This window comes from Sus scrofa, chromosome 1 (genome assembly GCF_000003025.6).
Source record: "Sus scrofa isolate TJ Tabasco breed Duroc chromosome 1, Sscrofa11.1, whole genome shotgun sequence".
NCBI lineage: Eukaryota > Metazoa > Chordata > Mammalia > Artiodactyla > Suidae > Sus > Sus scrofa.
The window spans coordinates 164,997,946-165,015,138 of record NC_010443.5 but is presented as its reverse complement, the minus strand read 5'-3'; the positions used below and the strand labels follow the sequence as shown (position 1 = coordinate 165,015,138).

At 49.8% G+C, this 17,193-nt stretch overlaps 1 protein-coding gene across 2 annotated transcripts in view; it reads right to left on the bottom strand.

The window, feature by feature from the left end:
- SMAD3 (SMAD family member 3) overlaps positions 1-16,682 on the bottom strand; it is a 125,999-nt gene extending 109,317 nt beyond the window's left edge. The window contains 1 exon segment of one of the 2 annotated variants that reach the window (NM_214137.1): positions 16,295-16,682. In NM_214137.1, coding sequence (NP_999302.1) covers positions 16,295-16,500 — 206 coding nt within the window. In that variant the 5' untranslated portion in view covers positions 16,501-16,682. 2 annotated transcript variants of the gene reach the window in all.

Genomic DNA, 17,193 nt, shown 5'->3' with positions numbered 1-17,193 from the left:
AAACAAACATCTTTAATTAGCTTTGAGCTGTTCCCCAGGGGGTCCCGAGTCAACCCAGCTCCTAGATCAATAGGAAAATAAACCGTAAGGCCCTGGGACAGGGTTTGTTTTCTCTGAACTGGAATGAAAAAGCATTTGCAGACCTGAAGTCCGTTATTAGGTGACTGTGACAGGAAGACTCCAGGGTATTCCATGTCTGCAGAATGTTCCATCAGAAAACAACCTCAAATTTCTATAAATTGGCCAGCACTTTGTTTTTAACCACGAACCATTTATAGAATTCTCATTTCTTCATCTATATGCTTTCAGAGAAAGTTTCCAGCACTTCAAAGCCAGTGAGACGCACAAAGACGCTAAACATGCAATTAAATTTCACAGGGTTCTGAAGCTAGAATACCGCAAGAACCTTTAGAAAATTTCCCCCAGGGCCGGGAGGCTCTTAGCCCTGCCCCCTGCCCCCACTCCATTCTCAAGGGCAAGTTTTTAATCTTCATTTTGTCAACAGGAAAACAAGACTGGTAGAGGGGTGGGACAGAAAGCTGCTTGAAAGGACCTAGCTTGGGTCAGAAAATACGTTGTCCTCAAACCCAGTGTTCAGAGACCCTGATGGTCTCCTTCTGTGAGACTCACTTCCCTTTGTCCCCCCTGAGCCACAACTTCAGAACTGCTCCTAGGCTGCCCCACAGCAGACCGCTAAGGTCCACCTGGTTAGATACTCCAAACACAGTAACCCAACCGCCTTTCCATCTCCACTATAAGCTCCACGAAGGCAACATCTGGCCTCTGATTGGTTTTCCACCTTAACCTCTGAAATTAGCAAGACATAACTGTTCAGGGGTCTACTGGGAGAGAAGGAAAACAGCAGTGAACAAGTATTCACCCACATTTACTGAGTGCGTAGCACAGTCCTAAGTACCATAACGAGCCAAAGAAAGACAGAGTTCCTGTCATGGTTCAGCGGTTAATGAATCTGACCAGCATCCATGAGGACGCAAGTTCCATCCCTGGCCTTGCTCAGTGGGTTAAGGATCTGACGTTGCCGTGGGCTGTGGTGTAGGTCCCAGACACAGCTCGGATCCTGTGCTGCTGTGGTTGTGGCAAAGGCCAGCAGCTGTAGCTCCAATTCAACCAGTAACCGGAGAACCTCCATATGCCGTGGGTGGGGCCCTAAAAAGCAAAAAAAAAAAAAAAGAAAAAAAAGAGAGAGAGAGAAGAAAAGAAATAGCCTGGGTCTTTTGATTTTAAGATGCTTCTTACAATCTACCATTTTCATCAGTGACTGCACGTGACACAACACTGGAGGCATCTGGGAAAGATTTCCTTTCTGGATAAAGAGACCCCCAAGGAGCAGCAGTCTTTCGGGCCCTGGAAGCAATGTCTGAAGCTATCAGAGGATCATGCAGCCTGAAGCCATCAGGCTAAAGATGGCAAAGCAGAAAGATGGAAGGTTCCCAAGTCCGTGCTGGTGCCTGAAACCTCCTTGCCTCCAGACTTCTTATGGGAGATGACAAGCCCCCACTGGGGAAGCTGGTAGTTGAATTCAGGTTACTTGCAGCCCAAAGTGTCCTAATACAGTGAGTCTGGCCCCTGATCCAGAATATAGGATGGATCAGAAATGGAGGGAGACAACTGGCTGACTGCAGTGGCCAAGCATGAGAAACCAGGGGCTTTGTGGCTAAGGAGGGGATGGGAGCAGTGGGGAAGAGAGCTGGACAAAAGCATATTCCATCCTTACCCACAAGATGGCCCAGTCATCTCCATGAAGCCCAGGGCCCAGTTCCCATGCTGACTCTCCGATGAACTGAAACATAAATAATTAATACTCCCTGCCCATCCCATGCTCACCCACACACATGCCTCCTTGCGTCTGTAGGGTTAAAAAGGGGGGCGGGAGGGAATGCATCTTGTTCTATTTATAAGACATGGCCCAGCCACAAAGAGTGACGACCAAAGCACTACGGTATCAGCTGAAGTTCTCCAACCAAGTGCCAAGTTTGGTTTGAATTTACGCTTCGCTTTTCTCAGCCTGTAACTGGTCCTCTTTGTCACTCCAGCTGCTCTCCTTGGAGCTCATGAGACGGGGCCTCGCCCACAGCAAACAGTTTGGTTGGAGAACAGAGAGAATTCAAGGCCCTCTCTGGGCTTCCAACAAATTATCTGGGGCCAGTGAGAACAGATGAGGCTCGGATGATCGAAGAAATGAATCCCACAAACAGGAGGCAGCAGTGAAACAGTGCAAAGTCTTTCTGTGTTTTCTGCCGAATTCCATTGGCAGGAGGGGTTATTTGGGGCCAAGTACCCTGGCACATTCCATGCGTTTACCACAATCAAAGAGAAAGAAAAGGCACACTTGCTGTTATTTTTAATTCCTTCCTCAATGCCTTCCAAAACTCTGAACCCCCACTAGCTCCCAGCCAGTCGTATCTTTGAGGCCCCAGGGGAGCAGGGGCAGTCAGTTCAGAAGACTGCTTCTGGCCATTAAATCTCATCTAAGCTGCAATGGACCTAGTGGCATCTCCTGCGTGCCAAAGGGACACAGCCTGATGAGGATGCAGACATTCCAGAGCCAGGGAAAGACCTCCCAGTCCCTCACTGCCACCTTCACACCCCCAAGCCACATTTCTGTTCCCCTTCCCTTCAGATTGGCAGTCAGCAGAGCCGAACGTTCCCCAACTCCCATGGCAGTGAAAGCTCTAGGGCCAACTTGACCATTTCAGATTCTCTCTAAGGTCTCAACCAGTTTAAAAATGTTATGCTGCCAACTTGCTGAATGATCTTAGGCAAGTCACCTCACTCAGAATAGCAGTAAGTAATGCAGACAGTCCCTGACACTTTAGCAGTGGCAGGAAAACCTGCTGATCCAATCTTCCCAATTGCCTTGGTCAGGCATCATGATCACAGGCACAGAGGCAGGGTGACTTAGAGTGACTCGATCTAAGTGCCTGGGCACTCCAGGTTTATGCCCATTTTCTGGCCACAACGGATAACAGCACTGCCCCTGTTCACCTTTAGAAGTGTCCTGGTTTGCTTAATAATTTTTTTTTTCTTTTTCAGGTGCACCCATGGCATATGAAAGTTCCCGGGCCAGGGATCGAGTCCGAGCCACAGCTGCGACCTTGGCCACAGCTGCAGCAACCCAGGGTCCTTAACCCACTGCACCAGGCCAGGGATCAAACCAGCACTGCCAGAGAGACAAGCTGGCTTATTAATCCACTGTACCACAGTGGGAACTCCTGTTTAATAAATTATATAGTCACCTGAGGAGTTCCCATTGTGGCTCAGTGGTAACAAACCCAACAAGTATCCAGGAGGAACTCGGGTTCGATCCCTGGCCCCATTCAGTGGGTTAAGGATCTGGCATTGCTGTGAGCTGTGGTATAGGCTGCAGATGCCACTCGGATCTGGCATTGTGGTGGCTGTGGTACAGACCAGCATCTACAGCTTCAATCCAATCCCTAGCCTGGGAACTTCCATAAGCCGTGGGTGGGGCCCTAAAAAGAAAATAAATAAATAATAGAGTCACCCTAGATTCTACAAGGAGCAGAGCTTCAGAAGCAAGTCCAGCTCCATCTCCTATCATGAGACCTAAAGCAACTTTCCTAAGCAATTTCATGGCTTTTCTCATGAGGATGAGAATGGCAGCCCTTTCTCAGGGAGCCTTGGGGCAGACGACTGGGGATCAGGAAGTCAGATTCCTGTTCTGCCACTGACCCCTCAAGACCTCAGTCTCCTCCTCTATCAACATGGAGAACTCATCCTTCCCAGAATACTGCAGATGAGCAAAAAAGATCAACCAACCAGTCACTGGCCCACCTTAGCGTCGGGCATAGAGGCAGCACCCAGTTCACACTGCACATGCCAGGATCACCCCTAGGTGATTGGCCAGAGGTTAACACAGCTGACCCAAATCCTTGGACAAGGCCATGAGCACCTACTCACCTAAGCTTCTGGAACCAGACCCCCACAGCGTGCTCACTCTGAGTTCATACTCCTATTGAATTCTGTGCATCACTTACGATTTGCTCTAAGGTCTCTGTGAAAATGTGTATGTGAACTTGGAAGTCTTAACTCCAGCTCTGTCAGAAAGGGTTTTTAGCAATACTATAGAAGTGTGTTTCATAAAGAAATAATGAGTAACATCCCGTAATATTTTACAGTTTGCAAGGCGCTTGTGATGCACAGCTCATCTAAATAAACAATGCCAATAATCCTACCAAGGGAGGCATCGTTTTTCCCATTTTCTGATGAGGAAAGGGAGGCTCCAAGAAATCAGGTGACTGGTCCACAGTCACCAAAGCAGGAACTGGGAGGGCAGTGGGGAGGAACTTGGGTCTCCTGAACGTCAGCCCAGAGCTCTCCACCGCATGCCCCTTCAGCAGGAGGCCTCTATCAGTGCTCTCTCAAATGCTCCAGTATCATACTATTTTCCTAACCCATTCTCCTCATCTAAAAAAAAAAAATGAGGGTAATAACATCCATCTCATAGGGTTGCTATGAGGATTACTGAAAATGATATTCGATATGATAAGATATGGTAAATACTCAGTAAACTGAGATGCTATTCTCATCATCCATGTGTTAAAAAAAAAAAAAAAAAAAAAAGACTCCAGGAACTAGAATCAGTCCCTGGACACAAAACTTTCATCTTCCAAAAACCTATAAACTGAAATTAACAACAGCAACAAAAGCTGACTCTAAACAGATGAGGTAAATCGTCCACAGTCTCTCAACGGTCAACCTGCTTTCTTTTTGCTCTCAGTGATATACTAAATGACCTAAACTATTTCACTCTCTTAAGAAGGAATATAATCTGTTTGTAATACATGACAGCGTTCTCTGAGTCTGCAGGAGAGAGTCTAGGTATTTTTGCTGATTACAGTCTGGTCTGGAATTGGAAAGCCCGGCCTAGACGGTCATCAATGAAGAAATTTAAAACACTGACCAGAGACATTCCAGACAGACACCGTGCCAGGCACAGGGAAGACCCAGGGATCTGACGGCGAAGCCTCTGCATGGGGAGAACAAGCATCTGCATGGAGCCCAGCGACACTCTGCTTACTTTCCCAAGGAATCCATGTCAAGAGGCTGGCATGACTCATTGGCTAATTACCTGAACACTTGGGCTCCCAGAGCCCTCCTGGCTGTACAACTCGTCTTCTCTCCTGACAGTGAACAAAACACTATTTTCACCCTAGTCCAGACATAGCCTAAAGCTGTCCACATGGTGGTGTAAGGGATTATGACTCTGACCTGGATAACTCGGGCAGAAAACCTGCTGTTACCAGCCATGGGGTGGGGGAGGAATGAAACGCGAACGGGACGGTGGCTTCAGCCATGCCCCTCCCCTCCTTGAAAACCTCCGGGGTGCTTACGGAGCAAGGTCCAAGCGCCAAGCCTGGCCGACTGAAGCCCTTGGCAACATCCTTCTCCGGCTCGTCTCAGGCCTCTCCTTCTTCCATGTCCTGGCCACCCTGAACTGTCCTGCCTGGGCCCCAGACACCAGGCCCTTCCACACTCTGTCTAGCTAGTGCTCCAGGCAGCCTTCCCCTCACTCCTGCACTCCTATCCACCCTTCAAAGCCCCACTGGGGCATCCCCTTTTCTGTGAAGCCTTCTGACTCCCTCAGAAAGAGAACTGCTCTTCCTTTGGGCTCCCCTACACTGCTTTGCTCCACCTTTGCTAGACTGCCGTTCTCATGAGCCCACCGTAACTACGGCCACTGTGTCCCTTTCTGCCTCTGTGCAGAGACAGGACTTTATCTCTGCACCTCTACATCCCCCGAGACCCAGCACCAAGTCAGTGCCCAATATACATATCCAATAACCAAATGCACTATCAGTGGTCGTGCTCTCTGCTCCACTTTATGGAGGGGCAGCTGCCATATGGATCGCCTTCTCCCTGACCTGCCTTTCATCCACCTCATCTCCATTCAAGGTGAGGGACATGAATCCCTACAGAAGTGTCCACAGCCTGTCCATGTACTGGTGCCACGTGAGTGGCTGTGGCTACAAAACTAAATGGGATGCTGCTTAAAACAGGCCTGCCTCCACCATTGATGTGGCCCAGAGCAAGAGTCCCTGTGAAGGCATGCATGTCATACGTCCTAGTTCAAAGACAAATCAAGGGAACAGACTGATAAAGAGAATGTGTTCTATTGTTGACTTTGATGAATACCTTAACACAACCTGGGAGGCCAGGTTTGAATTTAGAGTTCTCAGACGCCTTGGTCTCACAATGGAATATGGACACTCGGGAGAACTGGCCCCGAATCGCAGCCCACCCCGGGCCCCACCCTGCATCCGGAGGGGCTTCACACCCAGCCACGCTGATGCCACAAGGTGGAACTCCATCCAGTTCCCCCATCCCCTTGACCCTTACAGCTGTGCCCCATGGAAAGGACCACACCCGGAAGGATGTCCACAGCATGGCCCTCTCAGTGTGAGTCCCCACGGGCACACCTCGAAGGGCAGGCAAGGGTACCACCGTCCATGTCTGGGTCCCTTCAGAGCCGTGAGTTTCTGGCACTGAACATTCTCACTTCACAACCAAGCCCAGCCAGTGGGGTGGTACTTAGAGGTGGTACTTGGAGCCAGAACTGTTTTCCAACCGGGCCTCCAAAAAAAACCCAAAAAAACAAACCCACCAGCAACAATAAACATCATGCACTTCCACACTCTGACGGGCAGGCTATCGGTGACGAGCCTGTGAGTCACGGCGTTTCTTCTTCAGGATCTTGCACCCCCACCCCCACCCCTCCTCACCCCAGGAGCACTGATTCATCAAAGTTTGTTTTCAATACTATTATTTTTAGTCAGCCAAACAATTTTTTAAATGATGATGGAGTGGTGGAGGGGAAAGGGGGAGAACCACCTAAGAATATGAATTGTTTCTCTTTCAATGGCCTGCCAAGCCCTGAATCAACAAGTGGCGCGATTGTGGCCTCTCGGTGCACAGGTGCCCAGAGCAGATTCTCTTCCTACATCAACCAAGGTTCTCCAAAGAGTGAGCCCCGAGAGCAAGCGGGGGTTGGGGGCGGAGGTGGGTGTCCCTTGCCGAAATCAATTGCCACCATCATTCAGATTTCCCCCTTGAAAGGGGAAACATGACTGTTTACTAAGCACCTACTATGTGCTGTGAGCCACAAATATCAGCCAAGGGCTCCATCTCTCTTATCTCGTCTGTGGTGACTCACAGGAGTTAGCTGGTCCCTGAAGGGGATCACACCATACAGACGACCGTAGCTCTACAGATGAGGAGACTGGAGCTTCATCAGTGGAAGCAGATGTCCCCAAGGTGGCCACATAGCCAGTGACTGGCTGACTCAAACCCAGGTCTGTCAGATTCCAGGGCCCTCTGCTCTTCTTGCGCACCCACGCCCCCCAGGCAATGTTTGAAGCATCTGTTTGGGGAGAGGTAAATGCTACACATGACATTGAAAGGGGTAGCAGAACAAACCCACTCAGCCCACCCTTCCAGGCACACACAGAAATACGGCTCACCTGGTGTCTGAATTCAGCAAGGGTTTGAGAACAACTGAAGCGAAAGGAAAAATCCAACTTCCATCACCAGCGCCTGCTTTCTGCCACTTGTAACTACTCAAAAAGTCCTTTCTGGACCCATTACTCCACATTTGGGCTGAGCCCAGAGGTGATTTTTTAAGGAAAAAATGCCTTTTGGCATTTTTGAGCTGTGACAGCGTAAAAACAGACCTTTAAAAAACACACACCCAAAAAGTATTACTATTTTCAAACGTCCAGTCTCAAAGCAAAAAAAAAAAAAAAAAAAAAACCACCCAAAACGGTGACACCTCAGAGCTACAACTTGGCCTGGCAGTCTGTGACGCAAGAGTTAGCAGTGAAAGCCACCAGACTGATAACGCTGCAGGTTTCAAAGGCAAACCCTGACCCCGGGTTTCTGCAACAGCCTTCCAGTCCTACACTCCCAGCAGAGCTGTCAGGAGAAAAACTTGCCAGATGTAAGCAGGGAGAGCCATGTGATCCAGAAAAAGTACTATTTTGGGGGAAACTCACTTTTCATTTCCTAGCTGGGTTTTAAACTGGTAACCTTCACGCTGCCCCACAAGAGGCGCTCGCTTACGCAATCAAGTATAGCCTTTCTTTATATAGATGCTTGAAAATAAATAAAGGAAGCTTCCTGGGTAAACTCTGACATATGAGCAAACATTTTCCACAGGTATCCTCTATAATGCCTAGGGCTCACATTTAACCATTTTTAGGCAATTGTGGTCATTAGTTTAAGTAAACTTCCTGCTCTGAGAAGAGCCCAAAATAGCAACAAAAGAAGAAAAATTGCTCACTGCATCTGAAGACACACAGCCTCCCCGTCTTTGTCCTTGTGTTGGGTTATTTTCATACTCCTTTGTAGTTAAATTTCACCGATTTAGACACACTAGGTAAGGGAGAGGCGGGGGGAGGGAACCCCAAAACTAAAGGCTGAATTACAGTTTTATGACTTTCAACTACAGAAATTCATTGGCACCAGACTGACTGGGTCTTAGGACATTAATAATGAAGAAAGATCTGTGACTCATTGATCAACTGGATGCATACAAAGGGGAGCTTCTAAAACGCCTGCATGAAAACTACTTCAGAATTAGAAAGGTTCTCCGACAGAGCTACTTATTTAGCCCATTTTCCAGTTGAGAACATATGAGGCCAGAGATGGTACGTGACTCGCCCCAGGTGACAAAGCTAATTAGAAACAGAGCTAAGTCTAGAAGCTACCCAGGTCGGTTGACCCCGACCTCCAAAATGACTCCTGAAAGTTTGCTTATTATTACTAATTTTTCTCTGACGGCATTTATGGGGAGAAAAGGCCTGCTAAGCAAACGTAAGCCTAGTCTGGAATTAGCCAAACTTCTTAATTAATAGGATTCTATTGTGTTTTCATTTTAAACCAAGTCTCTCTGTCAAAACATTCTGCAGCAGTGTGCCACGGTGGCAGGCTGCTGTTTACAGCAGAGGCCCCAAATAATCACAGCAGAGAGCATGACTTGTGCTCTAGATTTGTTATTTCTAAAACTGTTAATCAAGTCAAAACAAAGAATAATGTTACACAGACACACACAGACACACACAGACACACACACAATTGCCCTCATCAGGACTCAAACTGCAGAGCTTGGGGGATCTAGTTCCCTGGCATTAAGAAAACAGTGTTTACAAATTAACCAGGGTGATGGCATACGTGATTATTACATTTCCAAAGGACCCACGTTCCACAGCCAGCGGGCCAGAAGCGACAGGAGGGCAGAATAAGGCCTCTGCCTCAGTTCCTGGTGTGTCCGAACCCGGAGCAGGTTCTGGCACCTGGTGGGTGCACTGCAGGAAAACATACACATGAACTGCACAAGTTCTCTTGGATCTTTGTTTGCAAACTTGGAATAAAGTTAGAAACCAAACTTTTGCAGGGTGGGTTTAAGACGGCAACTTCCAACTGTTTCCAGGAACCACAGCGCCTAAAGATGGGTCGATTGAAGGCTCCCAGGCCCAGGAACCTGTCAGCAGTCGAGAGCTGATTCTCAGCCCTCCTGGGGAAGGGCCAGTCCCAGCCAGCCATTCGGCCATTCGTGTCTACAAAAGGTTGGTCCACCTGCCAGGCCCCTGCACGCTCAGCAGGCTGCCCTCACCGGCAGCTTTCTGGGCACTTCCCTCCCCAGCAGACTAGTACTACCAGATGTGGATTTGGGGAAGAGGGCAGGGTAGTTTTTTGTTTTTTTTTTTTTAATAGGTCAATACATCAAAGGAGACAAGGACAAAAGTTAATTAGGGCTATTCATGAGCCTTGTTGATTGAAAAAGCGGCATTCCACTTTAGAGAACTTAATTGCACTTATAGAAGGCTGGAGAGGGGTGGATAAAGAAGGTGGGGGACGAGGTAATGGAAGAAAATTGGACTTCAAGTTCTAAGCAAGCGCTGCTGAGTCCAATTTCTTTCATAAAGGAGCTCATGCAGAAACCTGGCTATATAGTGCATCGAGTGGCATTCAAAAATCTCCCATAAGTTAAGTGAAAATTAATGGTCGCTCAGTCCATTAAATCCTGTTAATTTTATTTCCATTATAATAATACAGCAATTACCAATTTACATTATTGAACCAATATTTATTTTTCAAAAACTCATTGTAATTGGATTCCTGATGTGATAAGCTTGAGCCACATTCTCTCAAAGTCATCAGCGCTTGCATTTCTCATCAGAAGTAAATGACTACTGTCTTCATTGACTTTTTTCTGTTCTTCGAATTGTCATTTAAAATTTTACATCCTTGCCAAGATTTTTTACGATACATGATTAAAGGCTCTTATGTCCATGCAGAACCTCAGGCTGACAGGACTTATTTTCCGCAAGTGTTAACCAGAGAAATGAAAACCCAAGCCCCACCAAAACTCTGAAATTCTAAGCATCCACGGTCACCTCTGAGTTGCCCATTTTTTTTTTTTTTTTTTTTTTTTGTCTTTTGTCTTTTTGTTGTTGCTATTTCTTGGGCCGCTCCCGCGGCATATGGAGGTTCCCAGGCTAGGGGTTGAATCGGAGCTGTAGCCACCAGCCTACGCCAGAGCCACAGCAACACGGGATCCGAGCCGCGTCTGCAACCTACACCACAGCTCACGGCAATGCCGGATCGTTAACCCACTGAGCAAGGGCAGGGACCGAACCCACAACCTCATGGTTCCTAGTCGGATTCGTTAACCACTGCGCCACGACGGGAACTCCCTTTTTTTTTTTCTTTTGAGTTGCCCACTTTTTAACGATATGGGGTCTGTTATATTCTGATCTAAGATATCTACCATCACCATGCCCACCAAGGAAACCTGAATTTCAGGTTTGCAATATTAATTACTTTTTTACTTCAAAGAGAGAACACTTGGCAGTGGAATAAACTGCTGAACACAAGGCACTAGCCATTCGGCGCAAACTATGAGGTAACACACTCACAGCAGTGCTCTGCTTTGGAAGAGGAGGAAGATAAAGATACCCTCATTCTTGGAGGCAACTATCACCGTGAACCCAAAAGTTGGCATGATGGTGTTACAGTCCAGAAACTTCTTTCGGATAAGAACTCCTGTCCTCGTTTCGGTTTCCTGCCTCACATGGACCCCTCCCTCCTCTCCCCATGTCCTCCACAGAATGAACAGTCTGTCTCCCACATCCCTGGACACTCTGAACATCCCTTGGCTGCAGCTCATGCCCTATATATTTTTTTTTTTGGACATAAACCCAATGATTTATTGTCACTGTTGCTCCTGCCCCCAAAAGCTATAAGAGTACACTTTATTAATATACTATGTCAAAGGAAATTACTGGTGCGTAGAGAAAATAAGGACCCACGAAATGCATAAAATGTGTAAATAGTCTATTAGCCTATCAGTATAAATGGGGAACCAGTGGCAACAAAAATCTGAAAAAAAAAATGTCACTGATAAGTACAGTTGGTCATAGGTTAAAGAAAGTATAATTCTTAGTAATTTCTATGAATACCAAGGTGGCTCCTGCATACATGGCCTGTATTTTGGCCCAAGTCTGTCTCCCACTCCAGACAGGGAGCCCCCCTGGAGAACAGGTGCCCTTCCCTGCTCATCAAAGTAGGTATTGAATGAATGACTGAATAATTTAGTAATGAATGAATGATATACATAGAAGGCTAAACAGAGCACATCTGTCAAACTCTGGTTTAAAAACATTTCCACAAGCTTTACCTCATCCTGATTTTACAGGTGCTGACATGAAGGCTCTAAGACATTAAGGGAACTGCTAAATCCATCCAGGTATTAAAACAGCAAGACACAGGACCTGACTTCTGTGCTTTTTTTCTGGAGAATACAGATAGCTGTCATTGTTTTGTTTTCTAACATAGTGACTTCCACAATATTGAAAACACACAACACAAATCTCCCACACTCCCCCCAAATATCACTCCCTCCCAGAGTTCTTATTTTTTCTGATGGCTGGGAATAAGAGAAATAGACACTCAAAGATAACACCTTACTAATGTTTCCCTTATTGAAGTGTAAGCTCCTCACAGGCAGGAGCCATCTCAAATTTATCTCGGCATCCTCCCCGCCCCCTGCCTGGAATATTGACACAGACATGGGAGAGACCAAAAAATAACGATGAATTCACAAAATGCAACCCTGGAGCCCTTGATTAGGAACCGTGAGCAAGGGGCTGTCTGCAACAAGCACTGGCCCAAATGTTCAACTCCGAAAAGCACAGGCAGCACATGCCAAGGTTCCAAATGTCAGGGGAACATCAGATGGCTCCTAGGTTCAGCTACACAGTCACCTACCTGATGGCCTGCAGGTCCCTCCTCTTCCCAGCCCTTGTGTGGAACTCCCCTAATCAAGGGGAACAAGAGAGAGGAGAGGGTGGGCCACCCCCCAGCAGCCACAATTGCGCTTGCTTCTGGGGGGCCACCCAAGGATGGTGCTCTGAGCAGCAGCTGAGAAAGGGGAGAAGACATGAGAAGTTGAGATGGAGAGGGGATTAAAGAGGCCACTCCTGCACCCTTGGTGTGTCCCCAGAAGTCTGAGGAAGGAGCGTTAGAGAGAAGGGTCTTTTCTCTTTCTCCTTGGGTGAGAGCAGCCTGGCAAAGTCTAGGTGGGTAATAGGAGGAGGCGGTGCCAAGAGAACAGATGCACAGGTAGGGAGGAGAGGGTGGGGGTCAGACCTGGCATCTGGTTCAATTCCCCCATTTCCCTCTGGACGTGGTGCTTTGACATAAGAAAGCCCAAATTCCCATCCAGACAAACCAGGCCTTAAGCATGGTCCCGCTCTCAACAGCTGGGCCTGGGCAGGAATCCCATCGGTGGGAAGACAAGTTACTGCTATCCATCAGAACAGTCTTTTTTATTTTTCTTCAAATAATCCTATTCTTTAAAATTTATTTTATTGAAGTATAGCTGATTTACAATGTTGTGTTAATTTCTAAAGTATACACTCTTTTTCATACTCTTTCCCATTCTGGCTTATCACGGGATACTGAACATAGTTCCCTGTGCTACACAGCAGGATCTTGTTGTTTATCCACTCTGTACATAATCATTTGCCTCTGCTAACCTCGAACTCCCAATCCATCCCTTCCCCCTTGGCAGTGAGTCTAGAACAGTCATTTTTAAGTGTGTGCGAGGCTCTTGATCACCGACACAACATATACATACCTTCTCGACTGCTCTGTGGGACATGCTATAAGTCCATTCTTATCAACTGGTCAGGAAGATACCTGCAGCTGTACTCGGGAACTCAAGCAGGTGACAAGTAGGATGCTGTTACACAACTTGTCCAAGCTCTGCCCATCCTGCCAGACCTCGGAGTATCCTGAGAGCCCCTCTGTTGGTGTATCTAAATTAAGCTCTTACCACAGCCTTGGCACCTGTCTCTCTTACGTTCTTGATGTCAGTAAGCCTGTTTCACTCCAGCTGTCCTGATCACTGAGACAGGTTAGAGACGGGGCAAGAGACACAAGTGTGCAGTCTGGGAGGCCCGAGTTAACAGCTCTAATTGCCAAACCGTGCTGTTGCTGCTCATGATTACATATTAGCCAAAATACGCTTGTCAAAATCTCCTTAGACTGAAGGCTCCTTAAACCCCAAGGTCCAGATCTTGCAGAATACTTTTAAGAACCCAGGGCCCCACCTCCCACACACAGTAGGATAACTAGGTTAAACACTTCCCTTTGTCAACTTTCCAAAGCCCTAGTCATAAAAGTCAGCGGGGAGAGAGCAGACAATTTGACAAGCAACACCACAATCTATGGGGCTCAGAAACACACCGATGTCCCTGGGGTGAGGCCAGCTAGCCACCTCCCCAAGATGTGGCCTTTAGTTTGTAGCCCACGACCAAAACAGCAGCAGCAGTTGCCAAGGGAGACAAGGTGACCCAGCGGCGTGGGCACAAAAACCAGGGATGGAAATCCACTTTGTCTGGATCCACCCAAGCGACTGGGTTTCCCTAATTGAAAAAGATGGAAAAAAAAAAAAATCTGCCTCAGCACTAGGTCCTTGCCAGACAGGTAGAAGACGGCCCAGTCCTAAGAGAATCATGAGAAGGCCAAGTTAACCTGAACTCTCAGAAACACCTGAAGTGTCCAATACCTCGGGCTGCAGAGGACTTTGAAAGAGGAAAAGACAGACCACAGCTGTGCTTCCCCAGAGGGCAAACTCCTACTAAGGCAAGGGAGAACAAGGCCTCTCCTCCAGGCTGTCACTAGCCCAGAGGCCGACACTGGCAATGTTACCAACAAAGATCCTAGGGGCCCATCCCTCTGGCTAACACAGCTTTAGCGGTCAGCAAAGAATGTATTCCAAAGCTTCAAAGTGCAGAGCAGCCTGGCCTAGCAGAAGGAGCACATTTGGTCAGAATCCCGTTACTACACCAAGCTTTTTCACCTCTCGCCTCCAAAGTTTTCTCAACTTTAAAAACAAGATAAATCTTAGGCCTAATTGCCTTATCTATTTTCCAGGAGTTTCTTTTTCTTGCTCTCATAAAACCACGTGAAAGACCTTGGTAAACTGTAAAACGCTTTACACAGCTGCTCATTTTATAATTGATACTTTTTTTTTTTCCTGTTTCAAGGCATAAAGCCCTTGCCCTCAAGGCACCGAGACAGGTAAGAAGGCAGGTTTTGCAAACCCCTCCCCAGGCGGGAGAAGTATGACATCTGTTCGCCCTACTCCTTGACCCTCATCCAAAGGAATAAAGAAGAATTAAGCACCAGGGCTGGGACCAGGACCTAGGGCTCACTGACCATCACATCACACCACCTCCTCTGAAGTCAATTCTGGCTCCTGATCACACGCCCAGAACACACTTCCCAGACAGCACATTGCCTTCCCTCCCGCTTTATTGACTGGATCCACCCAGTTTTGAAAAAAAAAATTATTATTTTTCAAGTCAGCACTCCCACCATATGCAGCATTTATTTCCAGGGGAGGCCTGCCCTGGGTTCCCGTGGACAGATGTTGCTTTGTGCCTGCCTGACACGGCTGGCAGCCTTTATACAGCTGCCCCAAGCAGGTGGCCAAGGACGGAGTTCACTCCTGGCCCCAGCAGCAAGGATGGCAATTTCTGTGGGGTGCAGGCCCTGGGGACCCTCCACTCAATCCTCTGCAGCCCAGGACCCAAAGGACATCTCCCCCACCCCACCCCACCCTGCCCCCCCACACACACACTTTCTCTCTCTCTCTCTCTCTCTCTCACACACACACACACACACACACACACACACACACACACACTCCCTTGGAGCAGAATCGGACTTCTAAAGGGGGCTGGCTGAGAGGGAAAGACAGGAGACTATGGTGCCCCCACACCCCAATTCCCAGCCAGGCGCAGCGAAGCTAAAAGAAGGCCCTGGGGAGTGGAGAGAAGTCACTGACCCCTTCTATCAGCCATCTGTGAGCTCCCGCCTGACCTAGCTAGCGCAAAGTGGAGGATAAAGGAGGTCCAGACAGATGGCACAGCGCTTTGGGAAGGAAGGCTCTGTAGGAATGCGAGGGCCGAGGCGAGGCCCCCCTTTGGGGTGCGTTTTGTTATCTCCTCAGTTCTCAGCCCCCCGCGTTTTGCAGCCACTCGCAATCTATGGCTGAAAGGTGGGCCAAAAAACAGTCGGGGGAGAAGACCCTACCCTCTGCCACTTATCTCTCTCATTTGAAAGTCAGACCACCCCACTGCAAGTAAAGTGCGTGTGTGTGCGGAGGGGGCGGGAGACTGGCACAACCGAATCTAAAAATACTCGATAAAAATGCTAATCCCGAAGGCAAAGAGAGAACGAAGAAGGAATCTGTCAATCACGAGGCTCCCGCTCCTCACCCACAGCCCCAGCTGTACGGACTGCATTCCTGCCGAGGAGGAAAGAAGTGGGGGGACAGGGATGAAGAAAAGAAAGGGAGAGACACCACCACCTCCACGAGCGCGGGCCGCGGGGGCGGGAGGCGGCGGCGGAGGAGGGGCTCCGGCCCGCGGAGCTGAACAAAGCGGGCCTCAAGTTCTAGCCCGCAGCTCCCCCGGGGTGGGGGCCGCCGATTCCAGCAGCACCCGCTTTCCCGGAGGTGAAAAGCGAATACGAGGTCTGGGAGCGCGAATGCCGTGTGGAAGCCTCAGGCTCTGAATCTCTGCAAATCCAGAGAAGGTTTTGTTTGGGGTCCCCCGCTTTCCTGTCTGTGTTCCCACCGCCCCCCCCCTACACACACACGGGCACCCAGGCCACCCCTCCGTTCCAACCCCCCGCCACGCCAGGGGGCTGGGCGGGCGCGCCCCAGGGTCCCTCGGGCCCCCACCTGGGGATGGTGATGCACTTGGTGTTGACGTTCTGCGTGGTGATGGCCTTCTCCAGTTCGTCCAGCTGCCCCGTCTTCTTGAGCTTCTTGACCAAACTCTTGACCGCCTTCTCGCACCACTTCTCCTCCTGCCCGTTCTGCTCACCCTTCTTCCAGCCCAGCAGGCGTTTCACGATCGGGGGCGTGAAGGGCAGGATGGACGACATGGCTGGGGAGGGCGCGCGGGCGGCGAGGGGCGCCCCCGGCGGGGCTGGGCGCGGCGGAACGCCGGGGGCGCAGCGGGGAGCTCGGCCGGGCTGGCCGCGGCCGCCCAAACTTCGCCTCAACTCTCGGCGAACTTGCCGGTGCTCCCGGCCGGGCCGCGGCGCTGCAGCCTGCGGGGCTCGGCGTGCGGCCCTGTGCCCCGGGCGGCTCCCTCGGTGAGGAGAAGAGCGGCGGGGAGAAGGGCGGGCGGCAGCGGCACGGGATCGGGAAGGCCCCGGACGCGGGGCGGAGGCGGCGGCCGCGGGGCTCCGAGTGGCAGAAGAAAGTTTGGGTTTCCGCACGGGGTGGCTGTTTGGGTGCCGCCTCCAGGAAGGAAAGTCCAACCCTCAGCCAAACTTTGCTCGCCTCGCTCGCTTTGATGCGCAGATCCCTCCGCCTCGGCAGCCTCGCCTCCCTGCTGCCCTCCTCCTTCCCGGCTCTCTCGCTCGCTCGCTGGGCCGGCCCGGGGCGTGCGCCGCGCTCCCGCTCCCGCTCCCGCCCGCTCCCAGTCTGTGTTTCATGCAAATCCGCGTGCAGCCTCCTTTCCAAGCGCTGTCACCGCCCCCTTGCCGCCGGGGCTCCCCGCCTCCTCCCCCGCGCCCCGCCGCCTCCTCCCGCGGGCGCCCTGCCCGCCCCCCGCCTCCGGGAGGGCGCCG